General features: G+C 44.7%; 3 protein-coding genes across 3 annotated transcripts; 1 reads left to right on the forward strand and 2 right to left on the reverse strand.

Annotated features, from left to right (window-relative positions):
* Window positions 1-585: 585 nt before the first annotated feature.
* Window positions 586-6,744, reverse strand: CLN5 (CLN5 lysosomal BMP synthase). The gene is made up of 4 exons (XM_088540270.1): window positions 6,633-6,744; window positions 5,194-5,359; window positions 4,035-4,260; window positions 586-1,112 (listed from the first exon to the last, which is right to left on the reverse strand). Exons 1-4 carry the CDS (start codon window positions 6,737-6,739, stop codon window positions 601-603), a joined length of 1,011 nt encoding a protein of 336 aa, XP_088396396.1. The 5' UTR covers window positions 6,740-6,744; the 3' UTR covers window positions 586-600.
* Window positions 6,745-7,634: 890 nt separating this feature from the next.
* Window positions 7,635-11,732, forward strand: LOC104570870 (glutamine amidotransferase-like class 1 domain-containing protein 3, mitochondrial). Its single transcript, XM_088540277.1, has 4 exons — window positions 7,635-7,774; window positions 8,858-9,029; window positions 10,754-10,958; window positions 11,446-11,732. The coding sequence occupies exons 1-4, from the start codon at window positions 7,667-7,669 to the stop codon at window positions 11,636-11,638; spliced, it is 678 nt and encodes a 225-aa protein (XP_088396403.1). The 5' UTR covers window positions 7,635-7,666; the 3' UTR covers window positions 11,639-11,732.
* A 1,373-nt stretch (window positions 11,733-13,105) lies between these two features.
* ACOD1 (aconitate decarboxylase 1) lies at window positions 13,106-18,522 on the reverse strand. The gene is made up of 5 exons (XM_010217924.2): window positions 18,496-18,522; window positions 17,044-17,205; window positions 16,537-16,626; window positions 14,339-14,544; window positions 13,106-14,088 (listed from the first exon to the last, which is right to left on the reverse strand). The coding sequence occupies exons 1-5, from the start codon at window positions 18,505-18,507 to the stop codon at window positions 13,134-13,136; spliced, it is 1,425 nt and encodes a 474-aa protein (XP_010216226.2). The 5' UTR covers window positions 18,508-18,522; the 3' UTR covers window positions 13,106-13,133.
* Between the last annotated feature and the right edge of the window lie 400 nt (window positions 18,523-18,922).

Consider the following 18,922-nt stretch of genomic DNA (forward strand, 5'->3'; position numbering starts at 1 on the left):
CCTTCCACCCATGACAGAAAACCATCACACCAACCAAAGGAAGAGTTGTCTGTATTTACAGTGCGGCTGAGGGAGGCAAAGTGGTGAGACAAGGTAACATTCATACCCTCTTCAAACAGATTCACTCTCCTCACCTCGCTAAGCAGCTACATAACGGATCAAAGAGTTCCCAGGTCCCACTTCTACCAAGCAAAGCAAAGGAAGCCAAAGCTAAGGCACATGTTGAGGGAAGGGAGCACATCCAGGCACTCGTGTCTCAGCTCCTGCACATGGACAGCTGTGCTCGTCGCACCAAAAGGGCCTTCAGCTCCTTGTGTCCCATTGCGTCCCAGCATGCAGCAGCTTCACCAGGAGATGTAGCCACATCAGGTGGTGCCACAGTGTCCAGGGGCCACGGCTCCATGGAAGCAGGACAAGCCAGAGATGCTCCGAAGCGTTCAGGGATGTTTGGCGGCTGTCAAGAAAAGTCGTGTTTTTCCACCTGCTCTAGCAAAGCCTTCCCAAAGTGACTTCCACAGAAAGCAGGGAATCATACATTGCATAGAACAGCAATTATCTAAAAATATGAAGCATATCCTGGCTAACGGGTAATGTTGGTTCTTATAGGCCAGAGGATGTTTTGCTTCCATTAGGTAAAGGGACTTCTTCATAAATTATCTTTAGATAAGGGGCTTTCATAGGTAAAAACCAGTATTCCAAGTTGTAAAAGAGGTAGAACTGATGATTCAAGATGACACGATTAATTATTTTTAAAAGATCCACAAAGAACTCTCCAACTGTCCGATGGGGTTTGAATGGATAGTAGAAGTCTCTTATAGCTGCAGCCAGTGTCTTGTTTCCTAGAGGTCCAAAAATAGATGTTTCATTTCCCAAATAGATGGGTTCCCCACTGAATAAAATGATGCTGGTGTAGTTTGTCTGTATCTTATTAAACACCGCTCCCAAGTCAGCCAGCTTCTGGTATGTTCTCAGGATAAATTTGGAGCATTCGTAAGAGTCAAACCATACTCCTGCACGCTTGTCAGGACTTGCCTGGACTGTCCACGTCTCATAGTAAATACCAGTCTCGTTGTCATATTTTACCCATTTTGCCATTTCATTAAACATGGTTCCTACGAGAGATGAAAAAAAGCATTGCAGAAACGAGTTGTTAACAGAAATACATGGAAACATGTGATTCAAAATACCCTCCCTCTTGAGATTGGCCCTCTCTTTCCTGCAAAGTTCATCTACGACATCCTATCCAGACAAAGATACAAGGTGTGGTTGGGAGGAAGATGTGAGAGCCCACTGAATAACTGTATATAACGTATATATACGTTATTTATTTCAATTGCATCACCTTTTTCTGCCCTTTTTCCTGTTACTGCTCCAAAATGTCCAAACTTCAGAGTACCACAACACCTGTAATTTTGTTTTAGACACATAGAGCAGGTTGCGTTAGCTGCAACCAAAGCTGACAAAGCACTTCTCAGAACTGCAGGTGTTTCAGCATTTCCTAAAATTTTACCCTTATTCAGCAACTTTGGTCAAAAGTTTTCATGCCTCTTCCCAAAAGAAGCCTGTTTAACCTCAGTGAGGCACCCTTTTTTCCAGCAACTCCTCATCTAGCAAAACAAACCTAAGCCAAGAGATATAAGCAACACATGAAGGTGAGTACATTGGAAGACCTGGAGGGGTTATTTTTATTCAGAAACACTTGGCATATTCTGGTTATGGGCCACTTCACAGCTAAAATCAAGAAGATACCTCTAACTCAGCTCCTCTCCCTGGTGGCTCCTTACGGGCAATGCAGAGCATTGCTCTTGCTGCTGCTTTTCCCCATGCTCCTAGCAACATATCCCAGTCTAGACCCTCCTGCCTCTCTTTTCTCAGTTCCTGTTAAAACGCATAACCGCTTGGCCTCAGACCTCACATCTGCAGCACAGCCAAGTTTTGTAGATTCTTTGGTGTTGCCATATTAGAAGACGCAATCGGATGACAGCTCGCGATGGCCTCTTCGAAGCCACAGCCTCTCCTTCACTGTCATCTCACAGTAACCGCGCTGGGAGACGGTTCAACGAGCCTGCTGCAACCTCCTTGCATGCAATAAGGAGTCTCGCGCTTCCGCTGTCCTATTAAGGCTGAATTTACCCCAATATTGCATCTGCAGAGGCCACTGAAGAGCACTGCGCACCACACAAACTGAAAGTCTTACATCTTGGCCTACTCTTTCTTCATTACTGAGTAAAGACCACTCAAGTTCACCCCAAGGCAAGGCACGTACGCCCACAACCCCCCTGGAGCAATTCAAGCTCACCATCCACCTTCTCGGCTACCCTGCTGAAACCTGGTCTTCACTGAAGAGCCTTTGGGGTTCACAGTAAACACAACGATCACTCTGGTTCTGACAATTGTTGGATTAGTGAGTTTTTTTTTTAATTGCCCATGCCTTTGTTTAATAAACCAGCAAGTCATAAAAACCTGTATCAGGAACTGTACATTGCAGATGGGCTTGCAGCTTCCCCTTGACTTCTCCAATTCCTAGCAAATTAGCTTCCTGGTGAATATTCTGCAGGGTTTTGCAGGATTTGTTTCTCCTAACAAGACTGAGATGGGCTTGGTATAAACCTCTGCTCTTAACAACCAATACATTAAACAAAAAAAACATTGTGTTGTGTCTCCATGACAATACTGTTCTTTGTGTTTTCAGGATTGTTTTTTTAAGAGAATCTTAGGATTATTCTAAGTAATTGAGGACTGCAAAAAAACAGTAAATTGACAAACTAGGAAAAAACCCACAAACTTAAATGAATGTTCAAACCCAGTTCATGCAGGAACAGTGCAGAGGGCCATGCATCTCCTGGAGTGACTGGTCACCTTCCAAAAGCAAAAGAAGCAGCTCTGAAGACCTGATAAAAGCTTGCAACACAATGGCAGATACCTGGAAGTGAAATCTGCCCTGCCAGGTTTTAGAACACAAGTGCAAGAGGCTGTTTGCTGAAAACTGAAAGGAGCAAATTCATCAGCAATGCCTTGAAAAAGTACAGCCTTCAAGGCCTTAGTCACCGATAGTCTGGTGGTGAAGCTCATCTAACTGGCTGTAATCGTACGCTCTAGTAAAATTCAAACAAAACACACAAAAAATAAGTGCATATATTACCAACGGGTCATTCCATAACCCTTTTGGAAGCTATATTAAGCCTTACTCCTCAGGGCTTAAGTTAGGCTCTAACTACTCTCTTTTTTATGAGGAAGAGTGTGCAGCTGCCACCTGATGCCCCACTGAGCAGCAGACCACTTCCTTGCACCAAGTGAAAAGAGTAAACGGTTTTGCTGACACAAGATGCAACAGTCCTCAAAGAGCTTTGCCCAAAAATTATCCACTGTATTACTAATCAACTGGATATATTAAGGAGAGGTTTTTTGTTAAACTTTTAGTTTTCAGCATATACCAGGAAGATATTCTGATGGTCACCCATGTATTTGTAGATGTAAGCCCTGGTTTTGTTCTAAGACACATGACAGACGGACCTATCACTGGAGACATCTACACTTTTTCTGTAACACAAAGTGAGGAAAATGGAAATGCAAGTAAATATATTTGACATGTATTGAGCCTACTTCTAAATGTGCCTTATTTACTCGCTCTGTAACACACACATTTTTACCAGTTTTTCTATCTGTCTCAGCTGTCATCTGCCACTTCACAGCAGAATGCTTTGTTTTGGCGGAACATGTGAAAAGAGGCCATAAACCCTCTGTACAAGCCATTTACTATTTTTATACTCAAGAGACTCAAGTAGGCTTATGAAGCTACATCAAATGACATTCATTTAACAACATCTCTTTGGCACAGGCTGTTCAAACGGCAGTGGCCTCATCTCTTTCTATATTAGAGCAAGTGCAGAGGGAATTTTTCTATTTCAAATTAGCAGCATCAGTCACTGCATTACAAGCCACCGATAGAAAGCAAGTGACCAGATGCTGCTTTACATCCAGACAGACTGCTTCGATATTTCATACTAGTGCCACCAGATTTGTCTGAAATCTACCTGATATTGTGGTCACAAGAACCAAAGTCCCATTTTCCTTCCAGTGAGCATCATCTATTCCTTCATAAAAGCAGGCAGCTCCCTGGTTACACCAGAAAGGTGCATCCATGCCAGGCCGGAGATGGGGAAAAGTGCAATTCCCAAGCTGGAAGAGCTCGTACCACTCCATTGTGTAGTTTTTGCCAGTCAGAGAGCTCCTGAAGCCCACAGCATCATGCATAATTTTCTGGGGAGGAGAAAAAAAAAAGAGAAAAAAAAGATTTAAAAATAAGAAAAAAAAAAAAAGACAGACAGTATCATGCATATGCAGGTGAACTGCCTCAGTGCTTGTCTGCTCATCTACTGCATATTTTGTTATTTGGAGGCACATACCCAGTGGGAGCTCCCTGTAAAACCTCACAGTTGTGAACCTTCATCTCGCAGGGGAAACAAAGTAATAAAAGGAACTGAGTCACCAAAACTGGAACATAGTAATAAAAGCCACAAAAGGAACAAGAGAAATACTTTTTATAAAAGCTGCATGGCAAATGTATCAATTCTACCTTGGTTTAACAATTAAGATAACAATATTTGAAATTATTCCCATTTTTTTAAGCTTATTTATACTGCTACTAGATCTATACAATTATTAAAGATTCTTTCATATCGGCATGTCTGCAGAAATGGATACTTTATGCAACATTAATTATAATAACCAAGAAAGAGCAAGAAAGGCAGACAACTTTGCTTGATGCATCATTCTGATCAGTTTTCCACTCTGGATAGATATCTGTGTGCATGCAAATCTAACACAAATATGCCTTAAAAAACTTAACATTTCATCAGATAAAAGGGGCCAAACTTGTGTATCTTCTAGGAGCAGTGTTAGTGGGGAATAAACCCCCCTAAATACAACAGTGTTGTGTGTATACAGAACAGTCCCAATATCCAGCTGTGTGGGGGAACATATTCAAACCCACGAGCAACTCTCATGCTCTTTTCTTTGGCTAAATTCTGTTTGAAAATTACTGTTTTTCAGGCACCTCTCCTACAGTTAGCATAGGCTGTGCCAACCAACACTCTTCCACAGGGACATATCACAGTTCCTACTGTTAACAGCTGCTGTTGATGCCACATGAATTTGCTGTTGTGCCTCTGTTAAACAAAACCATGGCCTTACCAGATGTCCCAGGAGGTCACCATATTTGAATTCCCACACCGGGGCCTGCAGTCTATACACTTCAATGACATCCTCTTCTTTCATGAGGGGGATGGCAGAGCCAGTGGGGCAGAAAGTGTAACGAGCTTGGCAGTAGGGATCCGTTTTTGGACGGTAATCAAAGCGCCTGTGTTGAGAGAGAAGCAGGCAGAGCAGTAAGCACAGCCTCGTGCTGCAGTCACTACCTTGGGACTTCCTGAGAGTGATGGAGGGAGCCCCGCCAGGCAGCATCACCCAAGGACAAACCTGCGACCCCGACTCCACACAACTTGGAATACACAAGTTTGCAAGATTTCCATAAACAACGTGACTTACACAGCATGGGTGCGAATCACACAGTACATGCTGCTGATATTGAGGGTGTGGAAATGATGGGGATTGGAAAGGGTGGCTTGTATTCACAACATCAGGCACACATAGACACTGACTAGAGAATAGCTGACATCTGCTTCAAACGTATTTCCCTAAGTTTGTCTACACAGAGGTTGCCCGGTTTGCCTTGGAAAATGACACTGTTCCCCAAGTGGAGTCACTTTTACTCCAAAATACTGAGAGTATCCAGGAAATATACGCTATTTCTCTACCCAATTTAAATAAAGAGCCCTAAGAACTCAGATTCTTAGATTAGCCCTAAGAATTTACGTGCTCTAGGTGACCCTGCATGTGCAGGGGGGTTGGACTAGATGACCTCTAGAGGTCCCCTTCAACCTTAAGCATTCTATGACTCCATGATTCCCATTCATCACTCCTTTTAAACTGGTACAAAAACTGAAGATCAAATCCGGCAATGCTAGCAATTACACAAGCTTCCAAATCACAGAATCACAGATCTAGAGATCATTTAGACCAACCCCTCTCCTCCAGCAGGGACACCCAGAGCACGGGCACAGGGTGGTGGGTTTGGAAGATCTCCAGAGAAGGAGCCTCCACAACCAATCTGGGCAGCCTGTTCCAGGGCTCTGTCACCCTCACAGCTAAATTACTCCTCACATGCAGATGGAACTTCCTGCCTTTTAATTTATACCCATTACCCCTTGTCCTGTCAGTGGCCACCATCGAGAAGAGTTTGGCCCCCCAAACCTTTGGTTTTCATTAGCAGTCAAATTAGGTAGCTAATAGCTAGATAGCACCTCCTGTCACAAATAATAAGTGCACAGAAGGCATCCAGACAAGCCTGGGGAGCCATTTTGCAGAAGCCAGAAACTTTGCACCACTCCGCGCACGGCCGTTGGTCCCGGCGCGGCCCGTTGGTCCTGCCCGCCCCGCGCGCGGCCGTTGGTCCCGGGGCGGCCGTTGGCCCCGGCGCGGCCGTTGGCCCGGCCCGCCCCGCGCGCTCGCGGCCGCTGGGGGCAGGGGGCGCCCCCGGCCGCGGCGCCTCCGTCCCCGCGTGCGCCGCTCACCTGTAGGGCACCGGCCAGCGGCGCCGCGCCGGGCAGCAGGGCGGCCAGGGCAGCAGCAGCAGCAGCACGGGGAGCAGCAGCCGCCGGCAGAGGCGAGCGGCGCCCATGGCGGCCCCGTCCGTGTTGCTGCGGCCGCGGGGGGCGGGAGCGGGGCAAAGGAAAGCTGCGCGGGGAGGCGGCCGGCGCTGCCCCCGCCCTGTGCCCCGGGCGGCCCGGCCGAGGTTGCGGTGACCGGCGGAGGCCGCTTGCAAAGGGCTGAGGCCGGAGATGGGGAGTGACGGCAGCGCCCCTGTGCAAAGGAGGAAAACGCCATCCTGCGAACAGTGCCGGAAAGGAAATGATAAAAGCGCACGGTGGAAGCCTTTCCCTCCGCTCGTGCTTCGGGAAGCGATGCGGGACAAGACATGAAGCTACCACGGGGACACAGGGCCACGACAAAGTTACAGAGCAGGGCAGGCTCACGGCGTGGCAGCTCCCGGCCTGGGATGGGCTCATCCCATCCAAATCAGGCTCAAGGTATTTCCCTTAAAACCGGGGACAAGACTACCCATGGTTTAGGCCCAGGGTCCACCCGAGAGGACTAGTCAGTAAGGGAGGCCAGGAGGAACCGGGAGGACACTCGGTTCCCTTCTCCTCACCGGCCCTACCGTGTAGGAGTTTGTGGGCCTGCCCGCATCTCCCACCACACCGATCAGACACCCCTTCCAGGGAGCAGCCCCTCCTCAGGGATGTGAGCAGGACCCTGCTGGGACTGCAGCTCTGAAGACACCCGGTTGCCCCGTCCGCAGCCCTAACCTCTACCCTGCCCTGCAGCCGAGCCCGGCGAGCCGCACGCCCGCAGCCAGCGCGCTGGGACCCCGCAACGGCCTCGCGCCTACAGCTCCCAACCGAACCGAACCGAACCGGAGCGGGGCCGCCCGCGACGCGGCCACCCCGCGCGCGCGGCAAGATGGCGCCGCGCGCCCCGCCCCTGCGCAGCGCTGCGCTGCGCAGCGCCGCCCGCCGGGGCAGCGGGGGCCGCTGCCGCTCTCGCCATGGGCAAGCGGGCGGCCGTGGTGCTCGCCGGCTGCGGCGTCCTGGACGGCAGCGAGATCCACGAGGCGTCGGCGGCGCTCGTGCACCTCAGCCGCGGCGGCGCCGAGGTAGGAGCGCGGCGGGCAGGGGCGGCCGCCGCGGCCCGGCCGCGCAGCTCGCGGCGCCTGCCCCCGAGGCCGCGCTTTGGGCGGCCTCAGCCCGCGCGTGGCGTTGTTGGGCGTTTTCTCATAGCTGCTCCTTTTTTATGTGTTATTAGTATCTATAGCTTACCTTTATTTAATTATTATTACATATATTTTATTTCTGGGTAGCTCGCATTCGCATGTAGCTGGATGTAGCTTTTTCCGCAGCTTCCGCTGACAGGCGCCGGTCGCTTCCAAGCCTGCGCTCCGGGGCCTGGCCGCGCTGGCAGCGCTGCAGCTGGTGTCCGAGCGCCGGCCTGAGCTTTTAACAGATCGCCAAAAAAATGCCGCGTTTAGTACAGCCACCCTAGCTGCAACTGAATCGGTGAGCCCCGAGAAGTGGGCAAGCAAGCATCAGAGCAAGAGATGTGAAAATAGCCGCCATGCAAAGCTTTTCACAGAGCTTTGTAGTTCCGTTGCAACCTGTCCCTTTCAGGCATAACCACACAAAGGTTTTTTGTGTTTTCTTTTCTTCGTCCTGCTTCTAGTCTTTCAGGAAAGTGAATAAAATTGCCCACCTGTAATATCTGTACGAGAAATGAATGTAAAACTTCGATCTTATCATCTCTTCTAGCACCTTGATCCCATAGAGGTGACCCCTAAAGGTCAACAACATATAAATGCATGTGTGTACATATATAAGCATACTTCTTTATAGTTAAATATACATAATGAATGCACCGTTAGTTCCTTGGATTAGTCACCTGGGAGTGAAGGTGGGCCCTGGCAAATCCAATAAGCTTGGCATTGGTGTAAGGACATGCTTTCATCAGTCCACTGCAGGAATAGGATGAGCATGAGGAGAAGAGGGAGGTTTAACCATTCTCATGCATCACGTCATCTGTCACCTCAGTTAATCTGTGGCAATAGATCGCCCTGTGGACTATCCATTTTCCTGGGGTAGGAGACTTCAGGAACAGAAGCTGCTTTGATTATATGATCTTCACCTTCACCAATATGTATGATTTCTGTTTACCTACACAAAGTTGCCTTCTTTTTGTCTTCTAGGTAAAGATTTTTGCTCCCAATATTGAGCAAAGGGATGTAGTCAATCATTTAAAAGGAAGTCCGACAGGAGAGAAGAGAAATGTCTTAGTTGAAAGTGCCAGGCTGGCAAGAGGCGACATCCAGGATTTGGCTGAACTGAAAGTTAGTGAATTCGATGCAGTCATTTTCCCTGGTAGGTGCTTCTAAAAGAAAATCACTCTGACTTTTTAAATTGCAAGCAACTGCTTTGCCTCCAGTCCTTTTTTTTAATATTTAAATCCATTTAAATTATAAATTATACTATTGAAATAGAAAGGCATCTATTTTATTTACTTTTTTTTTTGAGGATGAGCAGATGTTTTAGCAAGCTCTTGCATGCTGATAAGCCATCTCTGTTTATTAATTTAAAATGCTACAGTCTTCTTTTGGGGTTCGATCATACATGAAACGGTGCCCTCTTTCTAGAGGTGGTCAGGACTTCTGCATCTGCTTGGGGCCAACTTGCCGCTGGATTGTAGTGCCTTAGTTTTAGTATGTGTGACATTGATGGTAGATGGTACTCACTGTCACACAGGAGCTTGTTTTGTTTTAATTATGTATCTGATCTGCTGCTGATCAAATTATACCAAGCACATTTGTGGAATACTCTTTTATATACCCAAAACTTTTGAAATGAAGAAACTAAAGTATTATGAGGAAATTATTGACATACTCGAGATCACTTTCCAGTGGTATATATTCATAATATTGTTAAATACAGTTTTGAAATTGTTATGCTGCTATCTGTTGTAAGGCCAGCAGGTGGCATATGTGTATAATGCTGATAAATATACTTCTAAAATGAGAATAAGGTAGTGACATTGAGCTGATCTGGGAGTAGAGGCTAGCAAATATTTTCCACATTAATTTCACGCTCTATTATATGCCAGGCCCAGGGGGGTTGCAGTAATAACTGCTAGAGGGAAATAAACCCTATTAAGTTTGAAAATTAAAATCTTACCTCAGAGATTTCAGATAATGGTCAAAAGTGAGGAAAGGGGAGGAATGAAAGGAAAAACATTAAAGATGAAAAACTTCTTGATGTTGTCCCTTGAAATATTTCTGAAAAATGGAGTTGCATCATTATTATTTATCATAGAAAAGTTGATGTTGTGCCCGTTCCATAAGAAATCAAATGTAATGGATGGTTAAACTTGCTAATAACTTTGACAATTTAGATGGTTCTAAATCCAGCAAATGGTGGTGCTATAAAATATAATCTGTTTCTAGAATTAAATGAGGATCAAGTGCGGATAAAGAATTACTTCTTATAACTAATTTCTAGAAGGACGAATTAAGCTTTATTTTTAGCAGCAAATTATTTCACCATTTCTGTATCTGTATATTACATTAACCAAGCTTTTTTTTTTAATCCAAAAAAGAATTCTAGAAGAATAAAAAAAAACTGTTTAAATATTGGCTAAAACTCATCAGTGAAATTATTCCAGAGGGTCATTCCACTGTCTGCATTACTCTCTTGAACTGCCCTCTTCTACTTTTAATTTATTGCTCTTTTGATCCCTCTCTTACTTATTGATAGGTGTGTATGAGACTGTGCATCTTTTCCAATGACTAGTGAATGCAGTTGGAATTTCCCATTTCAGTTTTTATTGCTCACTGAAATAGGGCTAAGCTTGCTGGCCTATGTGAAAGACACGGGATAAAATTTCTGCAGCTAAGTATCTTAACATTATAAATCCTGTTTTATCTGCTGAAAGCTTTCACTAGAGTAACTTAAAATTCCTACCTGTACTGTGATTACATTGTGAAAAGACAAAAGGAAAAGAAAACTTATTTCTAATGTGGTAGTTCGTGTTTTTTAACATTACATTTGCCTCCTTTTAATTTAATTTTCATGATTTTAATTTTATTTTCTAGGTGGGTTTGGTGTGGCAAAGAACCTGTGTTCTTGGGCAGTGGATGGCAAGGACTGCACTGTCAATGAGCACGTGAGAGCCACTCTCCAAGCTTTCCACAACGCCAAGAAGCCCATCGGTCTGTGCTGCATATCCCCGGTTTTGGCAGCTAAAGTCTTTCCTGGTTGTGAGGTCACTGTTGGCCAGGATAAAAACGTTGATGGAAGGTGAGAAGGGGACGGACGGAGATACCTGGTGTGGGAAGTAGGATTAGAAAACAGCTGGTCATCTGTGCAAAATCGCACATGTCTGGTACCCATAACCTTTGGGTCACTTATTAGTTAGGTATTTTTCCTCCTTTTAAACTTTTTCACTTGCTTAATAATAGTAGACGTAGAATTATCAGGGCAGAGAAGCTGAATATGTGACGTCAGTGGCTTGTTAGGCACTTTGGTGCTTGAACAACTTATCCCTGAATTCAGAAATACACAGGCCTGTGACACATTCTGTGATGCTAATATCCACAGGCACATTACAGTAAAAAATAAAATGTAAGGAAGATCTCTTTATCTGTTGCCGAACACCTGCCCCTGAGCCACTGAAGGCTTAAATATTCCTGCAATATTCCTGTTATTCTCTCATTCAAGTTATGGTGTGAGAACATTATAGACACAGCATCTCTTTTTATATTAATCCAAATCTTTTTATTTGCAGATTTCCCGATGCTGAAACAGCATCTGCTATAGCAGAGCTTGGATGTAAGCACGTTTGCAAAAATGTAAATGAATCCCATGTGGATAAAGCCAACAAGATAGTCACTACCTGTGCTTTCATGTGCAAGGCTCCTCTGCATGAAATTTTTGACGGAATCGGAACAATGATAGAAGAAGTTCTGAAACTTGCCTGACTGGAAGAGTGCAAATGTCTGCAAGGAAATCCACTCGCTAAACCTAAACAACTAGCTTCCTTTGGCTGTATTAATAAAATGATGCTAAACTTCACAGTTTTGTTTTTAATCTGTAATTCACTAAAGGGTTGCTGCAACTTGATCCATTTTTTCCCGTTTAAATTAGGAAGCACCTGTTGAAGGTGTTTTTTTCTCCCCTAAATCTTAAGTGTGCTCAGGCTTGGCAAAACAAAGCGGGAATCCTTCCTGCCTCCTCGTCCTTTCAGCACAAAACTAATGGTTATCAGCAACTGATGTTACCCACCCTGTGCAATTACAGGTGAGATGGCTCTAAATGAGTCTGTATACTTCCAGTGTAGTTGGGCAATTGAATTCTATAATCCGAAGGGGCAAAAAAGAAAAAAATTGCTTGTGAGGCTTCACACAACCGTATCTGATGGGCTTTCTCCACCCTTGAACCTTCTAGATAAACCAACTTTATAACACTGGAGTCAGGGACTTAAGAACACACTGCGTGTGTGGGAAACACACTGCTTTTGCCCTAGTAAATGAAGTAAATTGAAATGTGGTTAGTAAAACAAAATGGCTTTATTTTGTGAGCTTTTGCATACATATTTTAGTGCTGCAAAGCTAGGTATATTTCATGTATTTAGAAACACATCCTTTGATCTTAAATATCCAAACCACCAGGTTTGCCTTCCAGCCTCAGCCATTCTGTGATGCTGTGAATTAGTAGCCAAGATTCTCACCGCCCATCAGAGCTGGATTATATATAAGTAGAGAGGCAGGATCTGTTGTAGTAAAGAACCGTCTTGAGTGCAAACTTGAAACATAACAAGCAGCTTTTGTTAGAACTTGCAGCTGTTGGCGAGCGCACAGTGCAATAGGACTTCACTAACATCTACACATCCACAAAACGCGGCACTCGCATAACCCACCTCACCTGAGAAAAGGTTTTTCCTGCTAGGAATAAACAGCCTGAATGGCAGCCTACGCGCACGTTCCTCACGGTTGCTCATCAGCTTTGCTAACACGGCTAGGGAAAGCGGAGCTGAATGTCTTGTGGTCCGGACCACAGGGATGTTTCTTACAGAGACTATTTTCACGCTCCTCTAGAATTTGCATCTCCCTTAAGAAATTATTTAAGGTACACAGCATATGTAGTTTTTTTTTTTTTTTGGCAGAAGGGGGTTTTTTTGAGGCTTTTTTTTTTGTAGCATGCGAGCAGTGCTCTGCCTCGAGAGGTACAAAGCTAATTGAGAGAGACTGTGCCAGCAGATGGTAGACACCCTGCTCAGCTTCTCTGTGCAAATTGTGCACATAATCTCTATATTATTTACTTAGTCAAAAAACGCAATACTGGAGTGACCATGGCTCTTGGGTTACAGGAGTCCAATTTAAAAGTTCCTGAATTGCTAAATAAGGGATTTTCCTGAAGTTTTAATTAGCTTTGTGAATAAGCTACAAGTTGGGCTCTGAAGTGATGGAATATTGTTCAAAGCAAGTGCAGTTTCTCTGAAAGTGCTCTAGCTGACTGCCCCGATAAAAATGTGCTTAATACAGAGCAGTCCTCCACTTTTTCCAGATTATATACTGTTTCTATAATGCCTTCCACGGCTTCCGCAGAGAGGACTTGGGAAGCATTGGACTGGAATTTTTTCTCCAAGTCCTCTTTCCTCAGAGGTTTCCTCCAGTGCCCGTAGAAGGTGTCGCAGCGGCCGCTGAAGGCGCAGCCATCCTCGAGCGTGACGCTCACCTCGCAGTAGAGGTCCTCGAAGCTGGGCTCGTTGTCGGCTGGGTGCTCGAGGCGCGTTTTGCGGAGGAGCTCCCGCAGGGCTGCTCTGTGGATGTGCTCGCTGGCAAAGGACTCGACGGACATGCAGCCGTCCAGCAAAGCAGAGCAAGCGACGAACTGGAAGGAGTGTCGAGCTTCGTGCTCCGAGGTAGGGGCGGGCCTGTTCACGTACCTGACCTCTGGGACCTTGACGACGACCTTCTCAATTTGGTCAAGAGGGAGCAGGTTGTTCCTGTGCTCCACGAGCTTCCTCCTGACCAAAGAGGCGGCATCGGCCACCCAGTGTGTTCCAAGGTGAGCGGGGAAGCGCTTGATGGCAACGTCCTGTTGGTCCAACAGCCAGGGATACGACTGCAAGGTCGGCAGGCTCTGTGGGTTGTAATCGGAATAAAAGGCCCCCATCCCTGACTCCATGTCCAAGATCTGCCTGTTTCCTTGAACACCCAGGGATGCCAAGCAAGCTGCCTCCAGCCCGTGTTTGGCCGCGTTGCCCACGTGGAGGGGCTTCGTTTGGGTGGCGGCGTTGGCCAGTGGGGCACCTGCATAGGAGGCAGCTACAGCCAAGGCGTTTTTGCATTTCAGCTGGTCCAGAGCTAGCAGTTTAGCACAGGCTGCTGCACTCCCCATTGTACCAACCACAGTTGGAGGGTGAAACCTGAGGAAAAAAAAGAAATCTCTTTCGTTACTGTATTTCATAAAGTTACACAAATTCACTGTGTGCACAAACTCCAATTTGCTTTGAGATTTGCTTAAATCTTTAATAAATTTCTGGACAACCGATGCAGTAAATATGATCAACTGTGCCATTTGTATTTTTACTGGCATTTAATTAAGTATATTAAGTATAAGTATATAGCCCCGAAAAAAGCTTGCGCTCAGCTTACTCTTTGAAGTATTTTATGTACCTTTTTGGGATGTTCCTGGCTTCGCTGGAAAAGCGTAGCAACCTGCCTTGCACTTCAATTCCCACGTTGAAAGCTAAGAGCAGATCGAGCCCAGAGATCTTTTTCTTCTGGGAAAAGGCCTCTGAGAGGGCAATCACGGAGGGCAGCACAGCCCCGGACGGGTGTGTGGCTGGATGCCATGTGTCATCAAAATCCATTGAGTGCACCTGGTGCAAAGAGAAACTTTGGTTTGTCATCAGAAATCAACTATTGGCCTTGGCAAGATCAGACCAGTCACATGAAAATTCTGGGATGGGTATAAAAATATTGAGGGACTTGATTTTCCTTAGGAAGAAAACCTTTTTTAAAAAAAAATCTTTCTTCTACAACAACGTGTAGAACACGCTCTTCAACACGGTTTGATGAGAAGCAGAAGTGCAATATAAATCTTGCATCAAAGGGATGGGATCAAATTCTGTTCCTAGTTGTGCTAGTCTGAAATCAGTGTGATACTGATATTTCTCTCCTACAACAGACTTTTGTTGCTATAACTAGGTTGGTATAATTAAAGCAGCAGTTCTAGAGCTCCCACGTGAATGCAGATGTATCTACCTTCACTTCCCCAAAATCCTAATTAAGTATAATGAAGTCACTTCCCCTGTGATGCAACTAATGCTGACATTAGGGCTCATACCAGTAAATTATATGTACATAATTTTGTTATATATATGTTTGTGTGTATATGTGTCTATATATACATGCATAAATATATTTATATATACAGCCTGCAAACGCTCATCAGGCTTTAGCAGATGCAGAATAGCCCCATCACTTGAGCAACCAGGTGCACTGGGAGCAGGGGCAATCTTTAGTCTTAAAACTGAGATGAGCTGCTTAGCCTTTAAGAGCATCTGGAGAAGCCCCCTCTTCCCCACATCCAGAGCCCAACTGCCCTGGATGTTTCCAGGTGTTCCCAGCATGGCATATTGTGGCTATTTGGGTAGCAGACTGTTCCCAGCAAGATTTGTTATGGTTAAGAGTCTGCCAGAAAACCCGAAATGTTCTAACTCATCTCCAGTGTCAGGAACAGCATTTTCAACAAAATCATTAATGCCTCAAAACCAGAAGAGACTTTCATGCCTATTCCCATGTGACTTATTTCATTGATCTACAAGCAAGGAAGGTTGTAATGCTCCTCAGTGCTCAGATATTGTTCGGTAATGCTGAGAATACACAATTCTGCCATCCTCACAATCAGGAGGCTGAGGAGTCTGCTCCCAAACAGTCAGAAAAAGACCCAGAGCCCATCCTGAGGAATATGATACTGTCTGTGAAGATACCCTACAATGTGGGATATGGAAAGTTCTGCCTAATGCCCAGTAAACTGAGTTGCTTGAGTTTTCAATAAGTGCTTAGAACTGATTCGTTACCAAAATGTAAACTGAAATTATCACATATATGCTAACAGCCAGATTTGAGTATCACACTGATTATTAAGAGCTGAGAGTTACTGTATCTCTTTTCCAAAATAATGTTTTCTACATTGAAAATGAGGTGTCAAATTTGATTTCTGATCTTGTCACACTAATTTAGACAGGCTTAATATGTCATTTCCTTGGATGGTTGCCTTCCCTGGTTTCTCGTAATTACCAAATTTGCCTAAGCCACCTCTAGCATAACCAGAGATTTCAACTGCTTTCAGCCTAGATCTGAGCTTCAGCAAAACTCTGAGGAATCAGTTATTGCTTTACTGATAAAGAATGTGTCCAAAGTGCGTAACTGGCTTTTGCGAACTGCATGACTGAAAATTAAATCGCTTTGCGATAGTACATATGTATAGGTATATTCACATGTGTCTGCATCTGTGTTTTTCAGTAACTCTAGTTGGTCATTTGGGATGAAATTTGTGTCCTGCTGCAATCAGTGAGAGTGAGGTTACCTCCCTGCTGTGTGGCTGTAACAAGCTGTGGAGATCTGCACCTTGAAAACAAACAGCCCCAGGTGCCAAATGAGTGGTCAGGCCTGGATCAGATACCTGTTATCCCATGCTTTTAGCCTGGACTTCTTGGAGGAAAGTTGAAGTAAACTAGAACAGCCCAGGAAAAAAAGCTGTGGTAGACCTCAGGTAAAATAATAAAGTAAACTAAGACTCTGTTGTCTCTGTGAGGAAGATGGAATCAATTAGTGTGATTTAAGAGCAAATAAAGAGAGTTCCTTACAGCCACTCCATTCACAAAAGCTGCATATAGAGGAGGAAGTCGGAAATCCAAGTGACCCCAGATAGTGCTGGATGTATCTGAGCTGTAGATCTGAAATACAATGACAACAATTATTTCAAAATCCTGAGCAGAAGGATAAATGTACACTGTATCTCTGATGCAAATGAGAGCAGAGCACACCCTTTTGGGACTCAGCTTTTCCCTTTTATAGGAAATGAAAATGGCAACCTGCTATTCTATTGGGAAGTATTAAAAGAAACAAATATTCCCTAGGAGCTATGTCAAGGGCTCAAACACATCACAGGGAGCAGGCTATTTTGGAAAGTCTAGTGCTGAGTAATGTTTGCTTTGCTGATTTTACATAAAATCTTGTATGCAAAAGAACCACAGTCCAAAAGACTGACCAAAAGTCAGTCGCGCCACAAGAATATTCCCCCTAGTATCCCAAGTTTTCATTTGCTTTTCTTATGCTTTTTGAGAGTGTGCTATGAGTACCAAGCATCTTACTTTGCTGTACTGCATCACTTTGTGGCAGATCTCGGTGCTGGTACCCAAAAGTCCAACTCCAAGGGTATCCAGAATCATTCGTTTGCTTCGCTGAATGACTTGGTCTGTCAAATGGTTGACATTCAAACCGTGAATCACGTTGGCAAAATTTCCTGTAATTGTCTGTGAGGGAAAAAAAAATGTAGATATTAATGTTCCCTTTCTTAAAAAAAAAATGTGGAGTATTTTTTCCCCTTTTTTCAGGCTTGGATTTTCTCTTAGCATGCTACCCTCTTCTGTTGTCCTGTCCTTGCTGATAGGAGCTGCATCAGCGAATGAATTGCACCAGGAAAACTGATGTTTGAATTGTTCCCCTTTCTATTCCCAGAAATGGCACAGGGTTACTTTTGTTTTGCTTTTACTTTGACCTGTCTCATTTGTCTGTTTCTACTGCTTCCTCCTTGACTTGAGTCCTTAAGATACAAATGACGAAACTTGGCAAGTTTTATAAAAGAATAGGAGCCAAAAGCACCTGGCTTTCAGTAGCACCTTTTCATTGTTATTGAAATCAGCAGGAATCTGGCACTTCAGGTCAATGCAGTCACTGTCACTCAGGGAGGCAGGATTTAATCTCTATGAGTAGCAGATTAGCTATCTCAAGTCTCACTGAGCTTGGAGCTCAGAGGGAGACAGGACTTGGCAGCTCTACCTTTTATCAGCAGCTCCTGTCTCACAGCTCCCACTGAATTCACACTCAGTTGGATTTCTAGCTTTTCTCCAACACAAGATCTCAGCTTTGAAAAGCAGGGGCTTCCTGCTGATCCGGGAATTATATTTCTTGTTTTGTGCTTTCCCATTGAGTACTGACCCATTATGCAAACTCAGCATGCTTCACCTGGCCTGGAGCTGGTGGCTGCTATTAGTACTGCTGTTAGAAACTAATCTAGAGCTTCCCTCATCTGATGATAGACTTTCTGCTGTAGAGAAGCCTACATTACTTATAACAACTCTGTACATACACTTGCTTTTCTGTGCTGACATTGCTATAATAGTTCTTCCCTTTGGAAATTGTCTCTTCCAGTTCTCCTTCTCCCCTCCATTACTCTTCTACATGTATCCACAGAGTGATAATATTTTCTTTATTTTCCTAGCTTAAGTAAGTCAAACTTGACTACCCTCTCTTTGGAATATAGGCTGTTCACCCCCAGTGACTAGGCTTGTAGCTTTTCATTGTGTTGCTTCAACTGGATTTAATTTTCCTGGCAACAGTGACCAAACTGTCCCCATTATTTCATGTAAGTCCTCACTGAGCTCAGTAGGAAGCCTCAAGACAGTCTTGAGGAACACAAAGCATTTAAAGTAGGTAAACTGTGTAGCCCATAGTATGATGCACACCTGCAGAAAGATGCACAATGAAGATACAAAAGCTTATACTGCAAGAACATCTGAAAGTGCAAAGAAACAAGACAGTACCTTTGCCCACATCTTGGATGGATGGTGGTCCCAGAGAGAAGCAACAGGTGACTGGCAACCAGGGAACAGTGAAAATCAGTCTTTCACTATTTTTATATGTGTTTGTATGAGGTGGGGCCATATTAGGACAGATCTATTGCTCATCTTGCTCTGCCCATTTCCTCTTCTGTCTGGAAATGTTCCTTTTTCAACATTTTAAACTTTCCTCTGACTAACTGCACTACGAACTGCTGAGACGTGTGAGAGGACTTTGCAAGTCGAGCCCATGTGTCCTGTGTAAGCTGATAAATGTGTTTATCAGCAGAGAGAAACCAGGATATTAATCTGAGTTTCTTGTGAACATGGAGAGAAGAGATCACCAGGTGTGTCAGCCTGCAGAACTACAGTACACCATGACTAATTCTACTGTGGAGAGAGCAGTTGGCCC

This window comes from Tinamus guttatus, unplaced genomic scaffold (genome assembly GCF_059628265.1).
Source record: "Tinamus guttatus ecotype Peru unplaced genomic scaffold, ASM5962826v1 Tinamus_guttatus_pri_ptg000058l, whole genome shotgun sequence".
NCBI classification, from domain to species: Eukaryota; Metazoa; Chordata; class Aves; order Tinamiformes; family Tinamidae; genus Tinamus; species Tinamus guttatus.

Coding starts and splice junctions, on each gene's coding strand:
- CLN5 (XM_088540270.1), bottom strand. CDS start 6,739: ATGGGCGCCGCTCGCCTCTGCCGGCGGCTGCTGCTCCCCGTGCTGCTG. Junction 5,360..6,632: donor CGCTGGCCGGTGCCCTACAG/GTGAGCGGCGCA, acceptor CTCTCAACACAG/GCGCTTTGATTACCGTCCAA. Junction 1,113..4,034: donor TCTTGTGACCACAATATCAG/GTAGATTTCAGA, acceptor CATCTCTCGTAG/GAACCATGTTTAATGAAATG.
- LOC104570870 (XM_088540277.1), top strand. CDS start 7,667: ATGGGCAAGCGGGCGGCCGTGGTGCTCGCCGGCTGCGGCGTCCTGGAC. Junction 9,030..10,753: donor CGATGCAGTCATTTTCCCTG/GTAGGTGCTTCT, acceptor TTTATTTTCTAG/GTGGGTTTGGTGTGGCAAAG. Junction 10,959..11,445: donor GATAAAAACGTTGATGGAAG/GTGAGAAGGGGA, acceptor TTTTATTTGCAG/ATTTCCCGATGCTGAAACAG.
- ACOD1 (XM_010217924.2), bottom strand. Junction 14,545..16,536: donor CTTTTGTGAATGGAGTGGCT/GTAAGGAACTCT, acceptor TCTTTGCACCAG/GTGCACTCAATGGATTTTGA. Junction 14,089..14,338: donor GCCAGGAACATCCCAAAAAG/GTACATAAAATA, acceptor TTTTTTCCTCAG/GTTTCACCCTCCAACTGTGG.